At 37.2% G+C, this 17,203-nt stretch overlaps 2 protein-coding genes across 4 annotated transcripts; both read right to left on the reverse strand.

The window, feature by feature from the left end:
* Positions 1-1,966: 1,966 nt before the first annotated feature.
* Positions 1,967-9,241, reverse strand: LOC149285974 (acetylcholine receptor subunit alpha-1-A). 3 transcript variants are annotated; one of them, XM_089494601.1, is made up of 9 exons: positions 9,199-9,241; positions 5,976-6,121; positions 5,850-5,894; positions 5,350-5,459; positions 4,885-5,080; positions 3,896-4,133; positions 3,457-3,680; positions 2,718-2,957; positions 1,967-2,098 (listed from the first exon to the last, which is right to left on the reverse strand). In XM_089494601.1, the coding sequence occupies exons 1-9, from the start codon at positions 9,239-9,241 to the stop codon at positions 1,967-1,969; spliced, it is 1,374 nt and encodes a 457-aa protein (XP_089350727.1). The 3 variants fall into 3 exon arrangements, with proteins under 3 accessions (XP_089350727.1, XP_089350728.1, XP_089350729.1); XM_089494602.1 differs by lacking the exon at positions 9,199-9,241 and having other exon boundaries at positions 5,865-5,894; positions 5,976-6,113; XM_089494603.1 differs by lacking the exons at positions 2,718-2,957; positions 9,199-9,241 and having other exon boundaries at positions 5,976-6,113.
* Positions 9,242-10,034: 793 nt separating this feature from the next.
* On the reverse strand, positions 10,035-16,902 carry LOC149285975 (intelectin-1-like). Its single transcript, XM_089494729.1, has 7 exons — positions 16,845-16,902; positions 15,063-15,227; positions 12,907-13,154; positions 12,455-12,613; positions 11,576-11,696; positions 11,172-11,275; positions 10,035-10,187 (listed from the first exon to the last, which is right to left on the reverse strand). The coding sequence occupies exons 1-7, from the start codon at positions 16,900-16,902 to the stop codon at positions 10,035-10,037; spliced, it is 1,008 nt and encodes a 335-aa protein (XP_089350855.1).
* Positions 16,903-17,203: the final 301 nt, after the last annotated feature.

Here is a 17,203-nt window from a genome sequence, read left to right on the forward strand (position 1 = left end):
TGGGGCACTTCCACAGGCTGGACCTAGAGAGACCCCAACAGTAAGTCCAGGTATGCTGGTCTAAATAAAATCAATATACTGCTCTTGCACAGTCCGAGACAATTGATAAATGAATATAAAAATGAATGATCTAAAATACCAGATCACTTAATCAACAGAGAATTTTTGCATACCTGGCATCCCGGTGACGTTGTGCCGGACATAAATCCTTTGATTTTAAAAACATTGTTTAGGGCCAAGGTTACAAACTGTAGGTGCTGAAAAATATTATATCCCTGAGCTCATTATAAATATTAACCAATTAAGGATCAGGGCTTTTTTACACTACAGGACCAGAGCAATTTTTGTGTTATTGCCTGATGTCATTCTTCAACCATTATTTCAATCTTACTCATTTACTGTAGTAACATTTTTTTAAACCATATTCATACGCTCGATAGATATATTTTTTTAATAATTAAATTTCATGAATAAAAAAAACATTTATTTGCTTAATTGTTTTACAGGTTTTTAAATTAAAAAGAGCTAGTGTAAATGGGGATTTTATTTATCATTTATTTGAGGTTTTCTTATTTTTTTTTAGGTTTTCGTTTATTTATTTTTAACTTCTACCTAATCCTAACCCTCTAGTTCCCCACAGTCTCCTACTGCTTACTCTCACGAGGTCAGAATCGCAGTGAGAAGGAGAGAGGCATAGAACGGAGCCAAAGGCAGAACTTAACAGGCATTGGATATGTCATCTGACTATATCTGTGTATGTAATTGGCTCCATGGAAATGCATGGGATCTGCTGTAGATCATGGAGCAGTCAGCAACAGCGGTACCCCATAACTGGAGCAAGGTGGGAGTGTTAATAACCAGTGACTTACCAGGTACATGATTGGTCCTGTAGGGATATCTTTTCAGTACGTACCTGGTACTTCATTGGACTCAAAGGGTAACATTGGGGAAATGAGACATGGGGGGATTTGTTGCAGCAGAGGCCAGTTTCTCAACTTTTTGTCCGACTAAACCACCGGGGAGAGTCTCTTTAATCTGCCATCCCAGGCATGTAATGGGTAAGTAGGAGAGCAATCAAGTGGTAGTAGGATCCTAAAAAATTTCAAGGATGGTATCATCCTAATCCCAGTACTGGGTTTATCTTGTTTTTCTCTTGTTTATCTCTACAAAAAGTTTGTTTATGAAAACTCATGATTTTTTTATTCTCATTTATTTTATTTATTCAAATTTTAAACACTGAATCACTGAATTTATTTTACCCTTTTGTATAAATGATGTCCTGCTTCTCTAAAATCACAACAGCCTATTCTTAAGAATGGTTGTGAGAGGATCCAAACATCAAACCTTAAAAAAGTAGATTTTACCTACACAAACTATTTGCCTAGAAAAATACTTGATCAGGGGCTTCATAGAAGGCTGTAGCCCATTCTCACCTACCAATGTATAACTTTGCCCTGTTTGTTTAATAACTATGTCTCTATAACTGTCCTTATATCTACCTCAGCAACAAAGAATGGCTTCTTGTGATCCTAAAGGATACTGACCAAGCAAGACACTTCTCTGCTTAACTTCTAGGGACAATATATTCTATTAGTACGTGAATAAAGAATACACCAATGAAAACATTATTTTTTTATTAAAAGTTACAACTAGAACATGTATTATAAACTGTACACCAAACAGTGAAAGTCATAATCAGCATAGATTGAAGTAGATGCCCATCCAACATGCGTGAGAGTCTTTACACGATACGAGTCTCTGCCACCACGCTATTCTAGGTTTTGACATTCTGAGCATTTTCTTATTGAAACAGTCTCCAGTCATTGATTTCACTAATTTTCCCAATCCACACACACTTTTTGTTTTCAGTTTAGATCAGATGGTATTGATTATTGGGGCCGATGTAAAAGCCTAATCGTTGTTTTCATGTAAAACAATGCTTTGCAGAGAAAAGAGACATTGCGCTTTAGCCTTGCATGTGTAACTCAATGAGTCGGCCAGCGAACACAGCAGCCGTTCCAATTATACAGACGATCATGAACACGGCGAGGAGAATGTGGTCTAACACCATTGCTGCAAACTTCCATTCTTCAGCACCCTGTAGAACAATCAAACATAAGATACAATGTAAAATCTGGTATATTTTAACATCAGAACTTGGAAAAATATCTTGTAGGTCGTTGTTGCCGCTGTCTTTCTGTTTAACTAACCACGTCACATCCATAAATACACAACTTATTTTTGGTTCAATCCAGTTTCTGTTTTATGAAAGTTTCCTTCCAGGATTCAGACCAGTCATAACAAACTAGATGAAGATCATTAACTTAATACATTTATACCTTGAATAATTCTAAAACATCTTAAGTTGTACATGTTTTGCGTCAGGTTAAAGGAAGCTGCCCTTAAACAGTGACAGAATTTAAACATGGGATAGGCGTTAAATTATCCTGAATGTTAAATGAGACAAAGGACGGATTAAGGTCTGAGTCTTAACATAAGGAACAATGGGCAGACTAGATGGTCATCATCATCAATATCATCAATTATCTGTATTAATACTATTTTATAGGAGTTAAACATAATGTTAATAGGAGGAATTCTATAAACGGAATACAACCGGCTAAGAGACTCTACTTTCAGAAACACAAAAAAAATATTTTGTATACACAATAGGGAGTTCCAGAATTTACTATTCTAACTAGTTAATGGACATGTACCTTATTTGATTCCTGGTCTGAATTCATAGTCTCCGCAATATATTTGACTCCATCTATTGCACTCTTCACATCTGGGCTCTTTAATATTGGAGACTGATAAGTCACTGCCGCCGGTCCTAGTTTTCCGGAAATATCAGATATATCAATATCTTCTCTGAAAATCTTCTTGCCTTGTTTTTGTTGGGAAGGACGTTTCATTGTAGAGAAAAACATCATATTTGGGATGGTGTCTATGAAAACCTAAAAAAGTGATTCAGATGTAAAATGCTATATATGTCTGTCATAAAAATATGGCGGTTTAAAATGATAAAGAAGATTCAAACATTTCCAAAAAAACTAATGTACAAAATACTGCACTATCCAGAGCAGTGCCACAAAGTTATAGTTCTGTGAACATAAGACTCCTGATTATTGAAAATATTATTGGAAATTTTTGCCTTAAAAAGGCAAGTCTTATGTCACAGAAAATATTTGTGACCCTTGCTTGGTTTACATTGTCTATTTCCTAACCGGATTACATAGGATTGGTTGGAAGAGGGTGAGCGTTATCCTCACTGTGACTTGGCTAGTCCTTCATCCACTACCATGTCCCAGTTACCGGACACAAACCTAAAAGAATCTATTCAGCATTTACATAAGAAGTTAATATCAATGACTAAACAATCTGGTTACACAGCCAGAGACACGAGACTTTTCATAGAAGAAAAAGAAGAAAAAGCATCTCCTTGTTGAAACTTACTTTTCTCACCCACTGAGGCATGATATGAGTGCTTGGAGAGCGATGATGAGTATTGATAACAATTACTGTAATCACAATTGATGCAATAACAAACATCATGGTAAATAACATGTATTTTCCAATTAAAGGAACAGCACTTGAGGTTGAAGGGATCAGCTCAACGATGACCAGAAGAAACACAGTCAGTGACAGCAATACAGAAACACTCAGAGTCATTTTCTCTCCTACAAATTAGAAGAAACAAAATAGGGGATAATAAAAAGAAATGCAAGATCGGGGAGTTAAATGAATCTCTGTGTATATTATAGGCTAAGGATGTTGGAGACATTCAAAGTTGGGTGGTAGTGTTGCAAACAGATAATTATGCCAGTGTTAACTACAATGTCAAGTATGATCAGCTACAACTAACCACACTTACACACACAAATATATTTCATACCTGAATCCGTGGGCAGATAAAACACTAATCCAGTTAGAAAAGAGAAGAGAAGACAAGGAATGATAACGTTAACTATGAAGTAAAGTGGAAGACGTTGCATGAGGAAGTGGTAGGTGATGTCCAGGTACGGTTTGTTTGGACAGCAGTCATAATAAACCCAATGCTTCCAGCACCGATAGTCCTTCATTAACCATTCCCCACTCTCCATAAAGCTGCTCAGGTCCGGACGGTCACTTTCCTGTGAAGAAAAGAAAGAGTTATTTAGTTGTAGGGAGGCCCGGACTGGCCATCTGGCACACTGGCAAATGCCCAGTAGGTCACTGCCCAATGGTGCCCCATACCCCGGTGGCAGATTGGGTGCAGCAGCACATGGATAGGTAGGCGCTGGATATGCCTGGTGACATGCTACATGAGCATAAAAATGTATATCCATCCATATCCATCCACTCGCCCCACCGCATCTTAAAAGTGATCACTGGTTGTAGTAATCAATTAATACAATGACAAAAGCACTTATTGAAGTCTGGATCTTCTAATGGACTCCGCGTCCAATCTCTGTGTGCATTGGACATCATTAACATCACATACAATTTGTCAAGAAATACAGAAATATGATGATTATTGAACCTACATAAATTCACCTGTGAGTGTTATTAGTTTTTCACAACTCAATGCTTAAATATTTTTTTTAATTTAAAGCTCAGTGCCTCCACAAGGCCATCAAAATAATAGACATTTCAAAGAATCGCAACTCAAATAAGACTTTAAAGTGAGTAATGTATGAAATCCATGCCAATATGAAAATAGGAGCTGTGGTCCAGAGCTGTTTCCCACGAATAATGACAAGGAAACAATACAACTATTTTAGAAGACCCTAAAAGTAATACATAGGTAATTATTGTGGCTCTCATTGTGGAGCTAATGTTTCTTAACGCCGAGGACCTGGAGTCCACATATAGTGGCCATATAGTTCTTAAATCCATTCTTACTGGGTTTATAACTACTAAAGTGCCATCGTAGCTCCAGGTGCCAAGTTTCATGCTGCAGTTCTGTTGATCGAACGGGAAATGGGTGACTATCATTTCACAGTAGCTTTTGAAAATGGCTGGAGGGGTCCATACAATTTTTCCATTATAATCCAAGAGGGCCTTTGTTTCTGGAGCGATCGCAAAATCACCATCGCCACTATAATAAAACAAAAGCGAGGTTACAGAAAGGTAGTGTTCAGAAAGACTTCAGTAAGAAAATGGGGCAAAGCTTCTCAGAACAACTGGAGCTCTTTAGATGGATATTCATACATGGATCCTCAAAAACAGGGATGGGTTCAGCTCACAAATTTCCCACCGCAACCCGAACATTATCTATTGAGTTAAGACATTTATTTTTTCCTCTGCTTAAATTAAAAAGGTGCGGGCAATATGATTTCCCTCACTAATAAAATGAATACATCGTACTTGTTGTAAAGAACTATATCTGGGCGCCAAATATCGCTAGAAGGTATACGAATCTTCTTTATTCCTCCATAATCTTCTGGGTCCCATTTTAAATTAACATCCACCCATTGCTAGAAAAATAATATAAAATTAATGAAAAAACAAGAAAGATGTAAAAATATAAACAATATCAGATAAAACTTTTTTTTAAAGCTAGACATATGCATTTAAAAAAAATGTATCAGAAACCCTTGAAATGTTCAATGGCTTCCATTAATTAGAGAAACAAGTAAAAAAATATATAATGTAATATTAGGTATATAATACCCATCTTTTTAACTAATTTATGGGAATACATGTTAGTTACAGAATAACTTTCCTGAAGGTTTCCCGGCTTAAGGCTGGTCAGTGATGGTTACATTTGTTATAATACCTGCTATGGGCATCAAATAATAGGTTGACAATATTTGATTAAACTATTGTTTCATCAGAAGTTGGTTTAATACTCCATAGCCACAAACCTGTTTCAGACGAACATTTGTGGTCATGATTTGCCTTACTTCATCCTAAAAGTATAATAAATACAAGTTAGTGCCATATAGTGTATGATACATGTAAGATGATGAGTTGGCCTTTATGGATCATACCACATTAATGAGCTGGATAAGCTGGAGTCCAACAGTCACCACCACTGGTTCTTTAAACTTCTGGACCGGACGAACCACTTTGTTGTACTTTTTGAATAAGTCTTTGATCAACTTGGATTCATCTTCAGAAGGCAAAACTATACCAGCTAGAAATAAAATCCAAAGGCAAAAATAGGAATGAGTATGTTTTAGTGTGTATGGGTAAGTGTGCGTGAATGTGTTATAGTGGCTGTATGTGTGTACGTGTGTGTTTGTTAGTGTGTATGTTTGTTACTGTGGTTGAACAAGGGGCATCAGCTGTAGGCCAGAAGGTGCTATGCTTCCCCTGGAGGCATAAAAGGAAGATTATCTCCAGGGCCACATTCCCCAAACAGAAGGATATACACTCGAGAAAGCGCCACATTCATACTTTGAAATGCTTAGGGTTAAAGCCTCATTCTTAGGGTTTTATTATCAGTCTCAGGGTCTCGGGGGAAATTAGGAAATTTTTTAAATGCTCTGTTTTAATGATACATGGGCATCCCCACTGATAATTTCCTCATTAGAATACCAACTGATGTGTTATAATAAAAAATATCGCTACCTCCTGGCAGGTAATGGTTAATGATGGCTGTAATTAGAACCATTTAGCCATTACTCACTACAAGAGAAACAATGTGATGTTCTATTTAAGGATTAATATTTGAAGAGTCTCAGGGTCATCTCACTTAGTAAGTTTTGACTTTTTTAGATAAATATTGGCTGTATAACTGTAGCTCAGCCCTCAGCTCAGCTCCCCGTACTCTCTCCACTTTGCCCATACCACAGTGACTTCCACCCATACTTCTTCCAGGACATGCGCCACATTTAAAAAGGAAGTTTTTTTGGGGGGTGGAGAGGCACTCATAGTTGTTAATCACATTTTGGCTTCCTGGGGTGCTAACCCTCATCTGACACTCCACAGACACAACTAGGTTACCTTAAATCATTTCACTGCATGTTATAATTATTCTTATTAGCTTTTATTTATTATCTGCCTACAAATTACATATCTATCTAGCTTTTTTGTATTTCGCACTTTACAGTTAGTATAAAAAAGGGGAACATACAATAAGTGTACTCATATAATAAGCACAACAGTCAAACAGACCTATATGAAAGGTTATACATTAGGAAAGGAGCTGGCTGTCCCAATGAGTCTAAGAAGTAGTAGGTCATTTCACTAGGATCTGATAAATTAAAGCTCTAGAACCTTTTCTCAGCGCTGCCCTGCAAAGTTGAGGGGACTGGTGGCAACTACAGTTTGTGTGACCCCTTTTGTTGGAAAGGACAAGCAAGGCTCCTGCTCTCCCCCATGCTTGTGGTCTCTGTATTCCTGAGGATAGGCTCGTCCTGGCTTCCCTACAGCTTTCAGAGCCTGATACAATGTCATGTTGGTGTTGAGAGGGTATAAGGTAACAACAAAAAAGGTGTAAAAGAAAAAAATGGTTAATATAAATATGTTAAATGGGATGATATAAAAGCAACTTTAAAATTCAAGGTTCATGATGAATATCCTTATTTTTAGCTGATCATAAGTGGGTAATGCTGGTGTTTTAGTAAAGGTGTAAACGGCCAAAACAGAATGTAGAACCAACAAAGTTGCAGAGTTGTTTGTGTCGTATATAGATAACCATAATTGAATTATTAATTATTATGGGAGTCATAGTTCCTATAGCTGTTGTATCAGACAAGCTTCCAGTCTCTGGCCTATAAATATATATACTAAATGATTTCCCATGAAGTTATGCGCACTTTCGCCAAAGCTTTATCAACAGGATGTATCAGCTTCTCTAATTTCAAATGCCTTCCTTATGACAGCACTTGTACTGATCCTCGGGGTAATTAATAGGGGTCAGCGTGACACTCGGTTCTATCCTGTGAAATGTGCCTGTAAACAATAACCGTATATACGGGTAATGCTGCAAGCCGGGGCAGGAAGGGTGTTACATACATACAATGAAGAATTAAATGACCTGTTTGGGGTGTCAAACATTACATCACATTTTATTTATAGAGCATCAGAATATTCCACAGCACTAATACTATGGGGAGAGTAAAAATTAAGATCAAACAGGAATATTGATATACAAAATTGACAATCACATTAACACATGTTAAGACACACTGGTGCAGACTGAAAAGGGGACCCTCTTAAGATTTTATAATCCTTTGGGCCAGATACTGATAAAAAAAAAAGCGGATTGTGAACAAAGCAGGATGATGCAAGGATTTAGCTAATTTTTATCCATGTTCATAAGTCTCTTGGGGTGTCTTTAGAAAAGTGATCCTGCGCTAACCCTGCTCAATAGAAAATTAACCTAAATGTCTGCAAGAAATAAACGGATATGGGAAAGGCTGAACTTGATGGACACATGTCTTTTTTCAGCCTATCTAACTATGTAACCATGTCTGAATTGTCCCAGTGGTGGCATGCCTTTAGTTGTATGACCTACAATAGAATTTTAGAAAAGAAAGAAATTTTTTTGCTTTTCCTATATAAATTGCTCTTTAAAGTACCATATATACACAAAATATTCAGATCTGGACCAAATGTTTCTCAAGCATAGCTTTGGACGACAGCTAAAATTATTCACTAAACGTATGTCACCTGCCAATGTCAATCAAACATTTCACCCTCATCAAGAAACATAGAGTACATTCCATACACAACAAACAAGCAGCCACAACATTAATTAACATTAATTAAGCTACAACATTCTTTTTTTGTGTCTGGGAACAGCATTGTATCCATTCTCAATTACAGTACTATTTGACTCTTGGGGATATTTAATGGTAATTTGATATTTTAATCTAACAGCATAGTACTATATAATATTATTCCATGTATGTACCATCTATTTTCTGCATTACATATAATATATTTTAATAATAATAATAATATTAATATATTAATTTCTAGAATAAAAATGCATAAACTACTGTGAAACAAATTGAAAATATGAACACCATTACATTTATTGCAGATATTAACTTGATTGTTAGAACGATTTTGTTATTTTTGAGGAATTTCAAAAAGGGTCCAATTTATTAATGAATTTGTTTGATAATGTTTTTGCGGACTGTTTTTAAAAGTACAATTAAATAAATTGCTTTTAATTAAATAAAAATTAATCATCTTGATGATAATGCTTAGAGGTTGGTTTAATATATAGATATTAAGCAATAAAATATATGAACCTACCTGAAATTAAGAGGAAAATGAGGCGCAGGATAGTAAAATCCATTTTCTTGAAGCTCTCTCAGCTCTCTCCCTGTTTGGCTTTCCTTTTTGGAATGATGACATTGCATACAGATGAAGATCCCTCTGCAGTCTCCGATTCCACTCGTAGGAATGATGTTAGTGGCTATTGTTACTGTCCACCTGTTCACTATGACAGCTGAGCTTTTGCCAAATGACAGAGAATTCTTATAGATTTTTTTTAGATTATTTTGTTTACCTCTGACACTTTCTCAAATACTTTATTTTACACTTCATATTCTACCAACTACTATGCCCCTATTTACAATTTTAACCCTATATTTTTACATAGGAAAAAGCAGGGCTTTTTATTTATATCACTTTTGTATGTTTAGTTAAAGTTTGAATAGTATACAAGAACATTAAATATTTTTTTTTTGTAACTATACTGATTAGATGGCACTGCTAAAAAAACCCCCCTGAATATATAGCTTTATATTTCTAATAGGAGGGTTATAGGATGTAAATTGTATGTTTGTACTTAAATTTTTCTCTTCTTCATACTCACATGTGATCATTTATTGTTCAAATGTAATATGGTAACATATATTATCGTTTGCATGCAGATTTTATTTATATATCATCAATAGAAGGGGCATGTCAATTTGAATTAACACAAAAAGTACAATGAATTAATGTGCACAAATATTATTACAGTTGGTCCCAGCTGCAATCCATATTTTTTTCTAATTAGCATGTAATTAATTTTTTCCACCAATTACATACTGTTATGTATCCCGGGTAAAGTATAGATCTTATATATAAAGCCTTTAGGGATATCAGCGATAAAAAAGCAACACAGCAGCCTCTATAAATTGTTTGTCAGCACTCCATCCGGTGTGTGTCCCATAACCCGACCAGTCCAGGGCTGTAAAGTCTCCGCACTGCCTGGGACTAGCTTCAGGGAAAAAGCCCCCTCCTCCTATGCAGTACTGCAAAATGAATGGGAATCCTATGTTTACACCACGTGTAAGAATTTAGTTTCTTTGACAAATTGTGAATTTAACATCTTTTATGCTGGAGCACAAAACTTCAACGTGTATGAATGTAACCTCCTTAATGTAATAGTGCAAAACTTTAATGTGTGTGAATGTAACATCCTTAATGTAATAGTGCAAAAAATGTATGTGTGTGAATGTAACTTCCTTAATGTAATAGTGCAAAACTTAATGTGTGTGAATGTAACCTCCTTAATGTAATAATGCAAAACTTAATGTGTGTGAATGTAACCTCCTTAATGTAATAGTGCAAACCTTAATGTGTGTGAATGTAACCTCCTTAATGTAATAATGCAAAACTGAATGTGTGTGAATGTAACCTCCTTAATGTAATTTGCAAAAGTTTGATGTGTGTGAAGTCAACCTGTGCGCAAACCTCTAACATGTGTGTATAATAATTTAACACGTTTTTTAGTGCAGATTAGAACTGTGTGTGATGTTACTTATGGGTACAGGAATATAGCACCCCCCAGACAGGCTTGAAGTGGGTCAGCACCTTTTGTGTTATGTTTCTATTATTAGGGTACCAATAGCAAAGTCGACAAGAAAAATAATTTGCATGATTACTCCCCATAAGACACAAAGATCATGTCACAGCAATTGGAGATATGTTATTGTTCATATAAACACCAGTCAGGAAAGGCTCCTGTTGAAACTGTTCCTAAAGCCTTTTCTGTATCTCATTCTTTGACACCCCCTGCGGCCATATGTGGAATAGCAAGTGATAGAAACAAAACTATATAATTTTAGAAGAAATGTTATGTAATATCTGCTCCTTTACATTAGATACCCTCCTCATTTTAGTTGTTATTGTTTAGTGTTTTCAATGTTTAAGATCACAATTGGGTTCTAATTACTTCACCAAGATGGGTATAGCAGAATGGATCTTCCCCTGCCCAGTGTCTGCTGCAAACTTACATGTTCTGAATTACATCCCGTCGCTTTAACTCCAGCACACAGAGCTATTGCTGCATTCTCTCTGTTAATCACACGAAATTGGACAAATCCAGGAGTAGATTCCGCTGTGAAAGAAGATAATACAGCATAAGACCTTAAAAAAACCATTAGGTTTGAGGCCAATGCTTCACTGTGACAAGCTGACCCTTTAAACTAGTCATTAGCATACCCAGTGGATTTGGACTCTAGTAGCTTCTTGTTGTCAAGAAAAAGTATAAGAGATAGTGAATTCCCCCTTAGTATAATTTGCAGTTAATTAGAACATATGGAAAATTGCTATATTTGCATGAAAATGTCAACAGAGAAGTTCAGAACCACAGATAAATGGACATTTTCTGGAATTATGTTTAGATCGGTCATCTTACTTTTTGAGTTGGGTGAGTAGTAGTTGGCTGTCTTTTCAGCATTTCCCACATCATAGACAACTGGCTCAGCAGGTCCGTTATCTGTTTGGCATTTTCCAGCATTATATTTTACTGGATATTTCTAAATGGGAGATTAATTACAAAGCAGATTAAAATCCATTACCACTGGTCACACTAGTCTGCGGTAACCATTTCCCTCTAATTCTGAAAAAAAGATATATAAATATATACCGGTATGTGTGTGTGTGTGTGTGTGTGTATGTATATATATATAGTCAACTTTATCTGTGTTATATGAATGAATCCTACTTTATCATTTCATGATATGACATTTTCTATATTTTGGCTGTATGTAATTAATTCCCCTTCACCCAGGACACACATTACATTAGGAATGTATTCCTCGCCATTACCATCATTGTTCGATAATTGAATCATTCCCCATTTGATAAACCAGCCCATTTCAAGTATTCAGAAAATAGCAGAAAAAATACCTCACCCTTAGCCCTACTCCTGCACTGAAATTCATGATTAAAGCCAAACTTCCCATAAGTCAGCCTTGGCATTTGCCTGGGTATGGTGCTCATAGGCATCTGGTCATGCGTATTTGACTTTGTTGCTGATAAACAGTATGTTCTTGACTTTTTGGCATGCCTTGACAAATCAACAAGTCAGGACAAGGCACCAAACTTTGTAAGTTGTTTTTATTATTATTTATTATTTTATATAGCACTGTCATATTCCACAGCACTGGTATATAAACTTGGATAAGTTTTGGATATGTTTTTGAACTGGTGTTTTAGATCCATCACACAGTGATTACTATTAGATATTTAGGTATTAATATTAGGCATCTGACCTACTTATTAGTGTTATTACCTTATACAAATGAAAGAGGTTCCCTCCTTTGGTTGACAGAAAGCCATTCTGTGTGCGATATCTCAAAAGAGAGCTTCTTTTCCATAATGGGATTGGAGTCTTATTTGGCACATGCCATAAGCCCAAGTCACTGGCCGATATATCATAATAGCCAGGATTCTGGAATCGACAATACATTAGACAGTTTACGTTAAACAGTTTACATACCTGTGGCAGGTTAAACAAAGTGAAAATCCTAGAAATAACATTTTAGCAGAGACATTAAGATCAATTTTTCCTCCTTCTGAAACCCACCCTTGTTCAGAGTGCATACAATCACTAGATGTTATGGATCATTCCTGTATAGAATGCTCGATCAAGTTGTTCAAATAAATACAATGGAAGAAAATAGATTTCAGAAGATGTGAAGAACCTAAATTAATTTCTTGAATTGTTAATAAGAATATTGGAACCTTGTAATCATCACTGGTAGCACCGTCTGGTAATCCGAAAGTTGCATAATTTGCCCAATTGCCATCTCCTTCTGGGTTATTTTCATTATTGCCTTCCTGGCTGGACCAGCGGTCTCCAGGGGTACACTTGCCAAACAAGTTATTTTCATGAATACTGGCCACCAAAGTCCAGCCTCCACCATTGGTTGTCATGTCACAAAAGGCCTGGTAGGAAATCCCATTACCAGTTGTCAGAGTGTAAATTCCATCTGTGGTAAAAGCAACATGTTAAACTTCATTCTCCATGAAATATTCCCTACCTTCTGTCTCAAAACCCCACAAAGAACCCCAATAGTTTAAAAGCCCACCAACGCGGGATCCTCTTCTTATTCTGTATGAGTACACCTTATATTTACTTTTATTTTTCCCTCATTGTAATACTGCTATGATATCTACCGGTGCTTTACACACCGACTTGAGACATCATACATGTGATTGGCTGCGGCTGCTCCGATCAAAAGGAACACAACTTCAACGACCTCAGTACTAGTATTGCTGTATATTTGTATCTTTTTACTGAGAGGTTGCTGGATAGATGGAACAGCATCACAAAAGACGTGGTAGAGTCTAGAGCAGGGGTGGGCAATTAATTTTCCCATGGGGCCACATGAGAAATTGGAATGGTTTTAGAGGGCCAGACCTCTACAAACTACAAACTCCGAAGCCTTGTCCATTTTGTTAACTTATGTGCTGTTTAATAAAGTTATTCAAGCCTACGTCATTGGTAGAGGTGCTTGAATAAGTAAGGCCTGAATAACTATTAGCACAGCACAGAAGTGAACAAAATGAACAAGGCTTCGGAGTGCATACCGTATTTTTCGCTCTATAAGACGCACCTGCTGATAAGACGCACCTAGATTTTAGAGGAGAAAAAAAAGGAAAAAATATTTTGAGCTAAAAAATGGGCTAAAATATTTATTACAATAACTGAATAAGCTATGAACACAGTAAGACACACGCAGTAAGACACACACAGACACAGTAAGACACACACAGACACAGTGAGACACACACAGACACAGTAAGACACACACAGACACAGTGAGACACACACAGACACAGTGAGACACACACAGACACAGTAAGATACACACAGACACAGTAAGACACACACAGACACAGTGAGACACACACAGACACAGTAAGACACACACAGACACAGTAAGACACACACAGACACAGTGAGACACACACAGACACAGTAAGACACACACAGACACAGTGAGACACACACAGACACAGTAAGACACACACAGACACAGTAAGACACACACAGACACAGTGAGACACACACAGACACAGTAAGACACACACAGACACAGTAAGACACACACAGACACAGTGAGACACACACAGACACAGTAAGATACACACACACACAGTAAGACACACACACAAACACAGTAAGACACACACACACAGTAAGACCTCCCTCCCTAACCCCCCTTCTCAGTATCTCCCCTCTAACTCCCTAACCCCCCCTTCTCAGTATCTCCCCTCTAACTCCCTAACCCCCCCTTCTCAGGATCTCCCCCCCCGCCCCGGTCACTTACCTTAAACTCCTGTGTTGGAAGCGTGAGGCGTTTGTCTCGGGTGCCGGCGCTTCACTGCTGATCGCCGGCGTCTGACGTCATATGCCGGCGCCCAGCGTAAAGCGCCGGCACCCGAGACAAACGCTTCCAACACAGGCGTTTAAGGTAAGTGACCGGGGCGGGGGGGGACACCGGACTCATTGGTGAGTCACCAGGACACTCTTTGCGGGCCGGTCCGAGCTATTCAGCGGGCCGGATGTGGCCCGCGGGCCGTGCTTTGCCCAGGTCTGGTCTAGAGGCTAAAATACTGCGGCCATTTTTAATCAATCTGATTAAGGTCTTTGCAGCTGGAAAAAAAAACAGTCTAGATGAGCCGAGAGGTTCTTATCTGCCATCAAATACTATGCTTCTATGACAAATAATCCCTATTTTCGGTGTAGAGATAGCTACAAAAACCGCAATAACTAGTGAATTCCTCCAAAGATTTGCATGTAGTAAAATACATTTAACATGAAAATGGGCCAGGAATGGACCTTTACTTTACAATCAGGGGGCAGTAATGTGGGACAGAGTGGTATCGCTCACCTGCAGAATTACTATCAGACTGAATGATTTCTTTGCAGCTCCGATACCTCCCTCTATTGCCCTCTGGTGGACAGATGTGCTGGTGTACGTTGTCAGCACTGTCATCATTCCAACAGGCCAACAAATTCAGAATGTTTTGCTTCTTCTGATTAAGGGAAATATTATCTAAGAACAAATGTAACATATACATTTAACCAAACTGAAGCAACATGATTTTTTCTCAGAACATCTCTTTCCTCAGTATCATGATTAACATTAGAATTTAGGTTGAAAAAGGCACAAATGCATCAAGTTCAAGCTTGACCTTGCTGCTGATCCAAAAGAAGGCAACAACCCTACTTTGAAGGGATTTACAATTGTGCCTCAAAAACGAGAAAATAACCTTCTTGACTGTAAAATAGCAATCTGATCTCTCACTGAATCAAGAAGCTATAACTAATTATGTCTTCATCGTTATATACATTTATATTTTTCTTTTCTATAAAATATCAATCGGCCCATAATGATAATCTATTGAATTTCAGAACATAGTGAATCCCATATGTTTTTTATACTTACTGTAAAGAACCCTTTTTGCTGCTTTCAAATTCCGCAGTTCTAATATATATTGTGTCGACTTTTTGTTTTGTTTTAACCCCTTGATGACAATTGACATGCTGGGCAAGCTTAGAAAGCAATCGACATTAAGGCATCCAGAAACACCAAAAAAATGCAAGGGCCTTGTACAATGGCTCCTAGGATCAGTCGTATTAACCATAATGAAAGGCTATATGCCTTTCAATTGTGACGGCGCCCGGAAGCTAAAAAAAAGTACTTAAGAGGCGATCAACTATCATAGGCAATCAGTGAAACACAAAAAAAGTCAGGGGCCCTGGTTTGATTGCTCCTAGGACATGCTGCTGCAAGATAGTTGCACCCTTTAAAAAGAAAGGAGTTCCCAGAGGGTTTTTCCAGACAGGTACTGTAGTCTTAAACAAGTATACATTTTTTTTTTTTAAATGTAACAATAGTTAAAAAAATAAGAATATAATAAAATTGAAAAATGAAAAGACCCCAGTGATGTCACCAAGAACACAAAAAATTACTACCACAAAGTTTGGCAGTCTAGTGAGAGAATTAGTGCATGAAAAGAGTTAAAACACTAGCATTTGGGGTGTTTCAAAAAATATATGGTTTTGAGTAAACTGAGGGTACAAAAAATAAAATCAGCCATTGTCATGAAGGGGTTAAATGCTGTTAGCCTAAATATGACAAGATCAGCATAATAGAACCAAGGGGTCCTTAATCAAAAGGATTACAGTATCCCATAACCCAATTTTCAAAAGCACAGTTAAGACGTATAGATTTATAGACGAGCGATAGTTGAGGAATACGTGGGGGTGGATACAATGGATTCATATGGGATAAAGTGGCTTAAAATAAATGCTAAGTGAAAGGGGCTACAATTAAGCTACACCCAACTCTCTCAATGAGGGGACTCTGAGAACAGGCACGCGTATACTCAATTGTACTGGCTCTGTGTATAAGAAAAACATATTTTCTATAGGATCTACATAGTGAGCGACATCACAAAGTTTTAACCGTGCTACCATTTAATGGCCTATTCTAACAAATATTTTTTTTCCTGATGAGCTTGAGCCCACATAGATTCTTCCGGCTCCAGTTTCCATTATGCATGAAAGGGAAGATTGTTAACATTATGGTGAAAATCGCTTTATTAACGTCCCTGTAAAGGGTGCAGGACTGTCCTTCTCTACCCACTAAGCGCTTTCATTCACTCACCACAGGCATCGGAGTGTCCTACTGCAATAGTGAGCAGTATCAAGCCGAATGCCAGCATCTTCAGTTTAGCAAAGATTGCAAAACTATTAGAAAACACAATCAAATATTATTATCACAATGAACATCATAGTAGTAATATACAGTAATATGCAGTCATTCACACAAATCTTCATTGCTTTTCAACCTATGAATGAATAGGATTTGCCAATTCCTTCACATTATCAGTGTATAGTATATATACAGTTAAATAGAGACTTCTACAAAAAGATGTTATTAACAGCAGACATTGGCTGACTAAATACAAACCGTCACTTACCACAAAGTAGAAAGTTGATTTTCTTTTTTTTACCATATAAGAT

This window comes from Sceloporus occidentalis, unplaced genomic scaffold (assembly GCF_023333645.1).
Source record: "Sceloporus occidentalis isolate IW3139 unplaced genomic scaffold, rSceOcc1.0.p SCAF_74, whole genome shotgun sequence".
In the NCBI taxonomy this organism is placed as follows: Eukaryota; Metazoa; Chordata; class Lepidosauria; order Squamata; family Phrynosomatidae; genus Sceloporus; species Sceloporus occidentalis.

What these genes read in the sequence shown, in the direction of transcription:
- LOC149285975 (XM_089494729.1), bottom strand. Translation starts at nt 16,902, where the DNA reads ATGCTGGCATTCGGCTTGATACTGCTCACTATTGCAGTAGGACACTCC. An exon ending in AGGACACTCCGATGCCTGTG is followed by an intron (nt 15,228 to 16,844) that starts GTGAGTGAATGA and finishes ATTTGTTCTTAG; the next exon opens with ATAATATTTCCCTTAATCAG. An exon ending in ACCTCTTTCATTTGTATAAG is followed by an intron (nt 11,697 to 12,454) that starts GTAATAACACTA and finishes TCTCCCATTTAG; the next exon opens with AAATATCCAGTAAAATATAA.
- LOC149285974 (XM_089494601.1), bottom strand. Translation starts at nt 9,241, where the DNA reads ATGGATTTTACTATCCTGCGCCTCATTTTCCTCTTAATTTCAG. An exon ending in CTTTAGTAGTTATAAACCCA is followed by an intron (nt 4,134 to 4,884) that starts GTAAGAATGGAT and finishes TTTTCTTCACAG; the next exon opens with GAAAGTGACCGTCCGGACCT. An exon ending in TTATCTGCCCACGGATTCAG is followed by an intron (nt 3,681 to 3,895) that starts GTATGAAATATA and finishes TCTAATTTGTAG; the next exon opens with GAGAGAAAATGACTCTGAGT.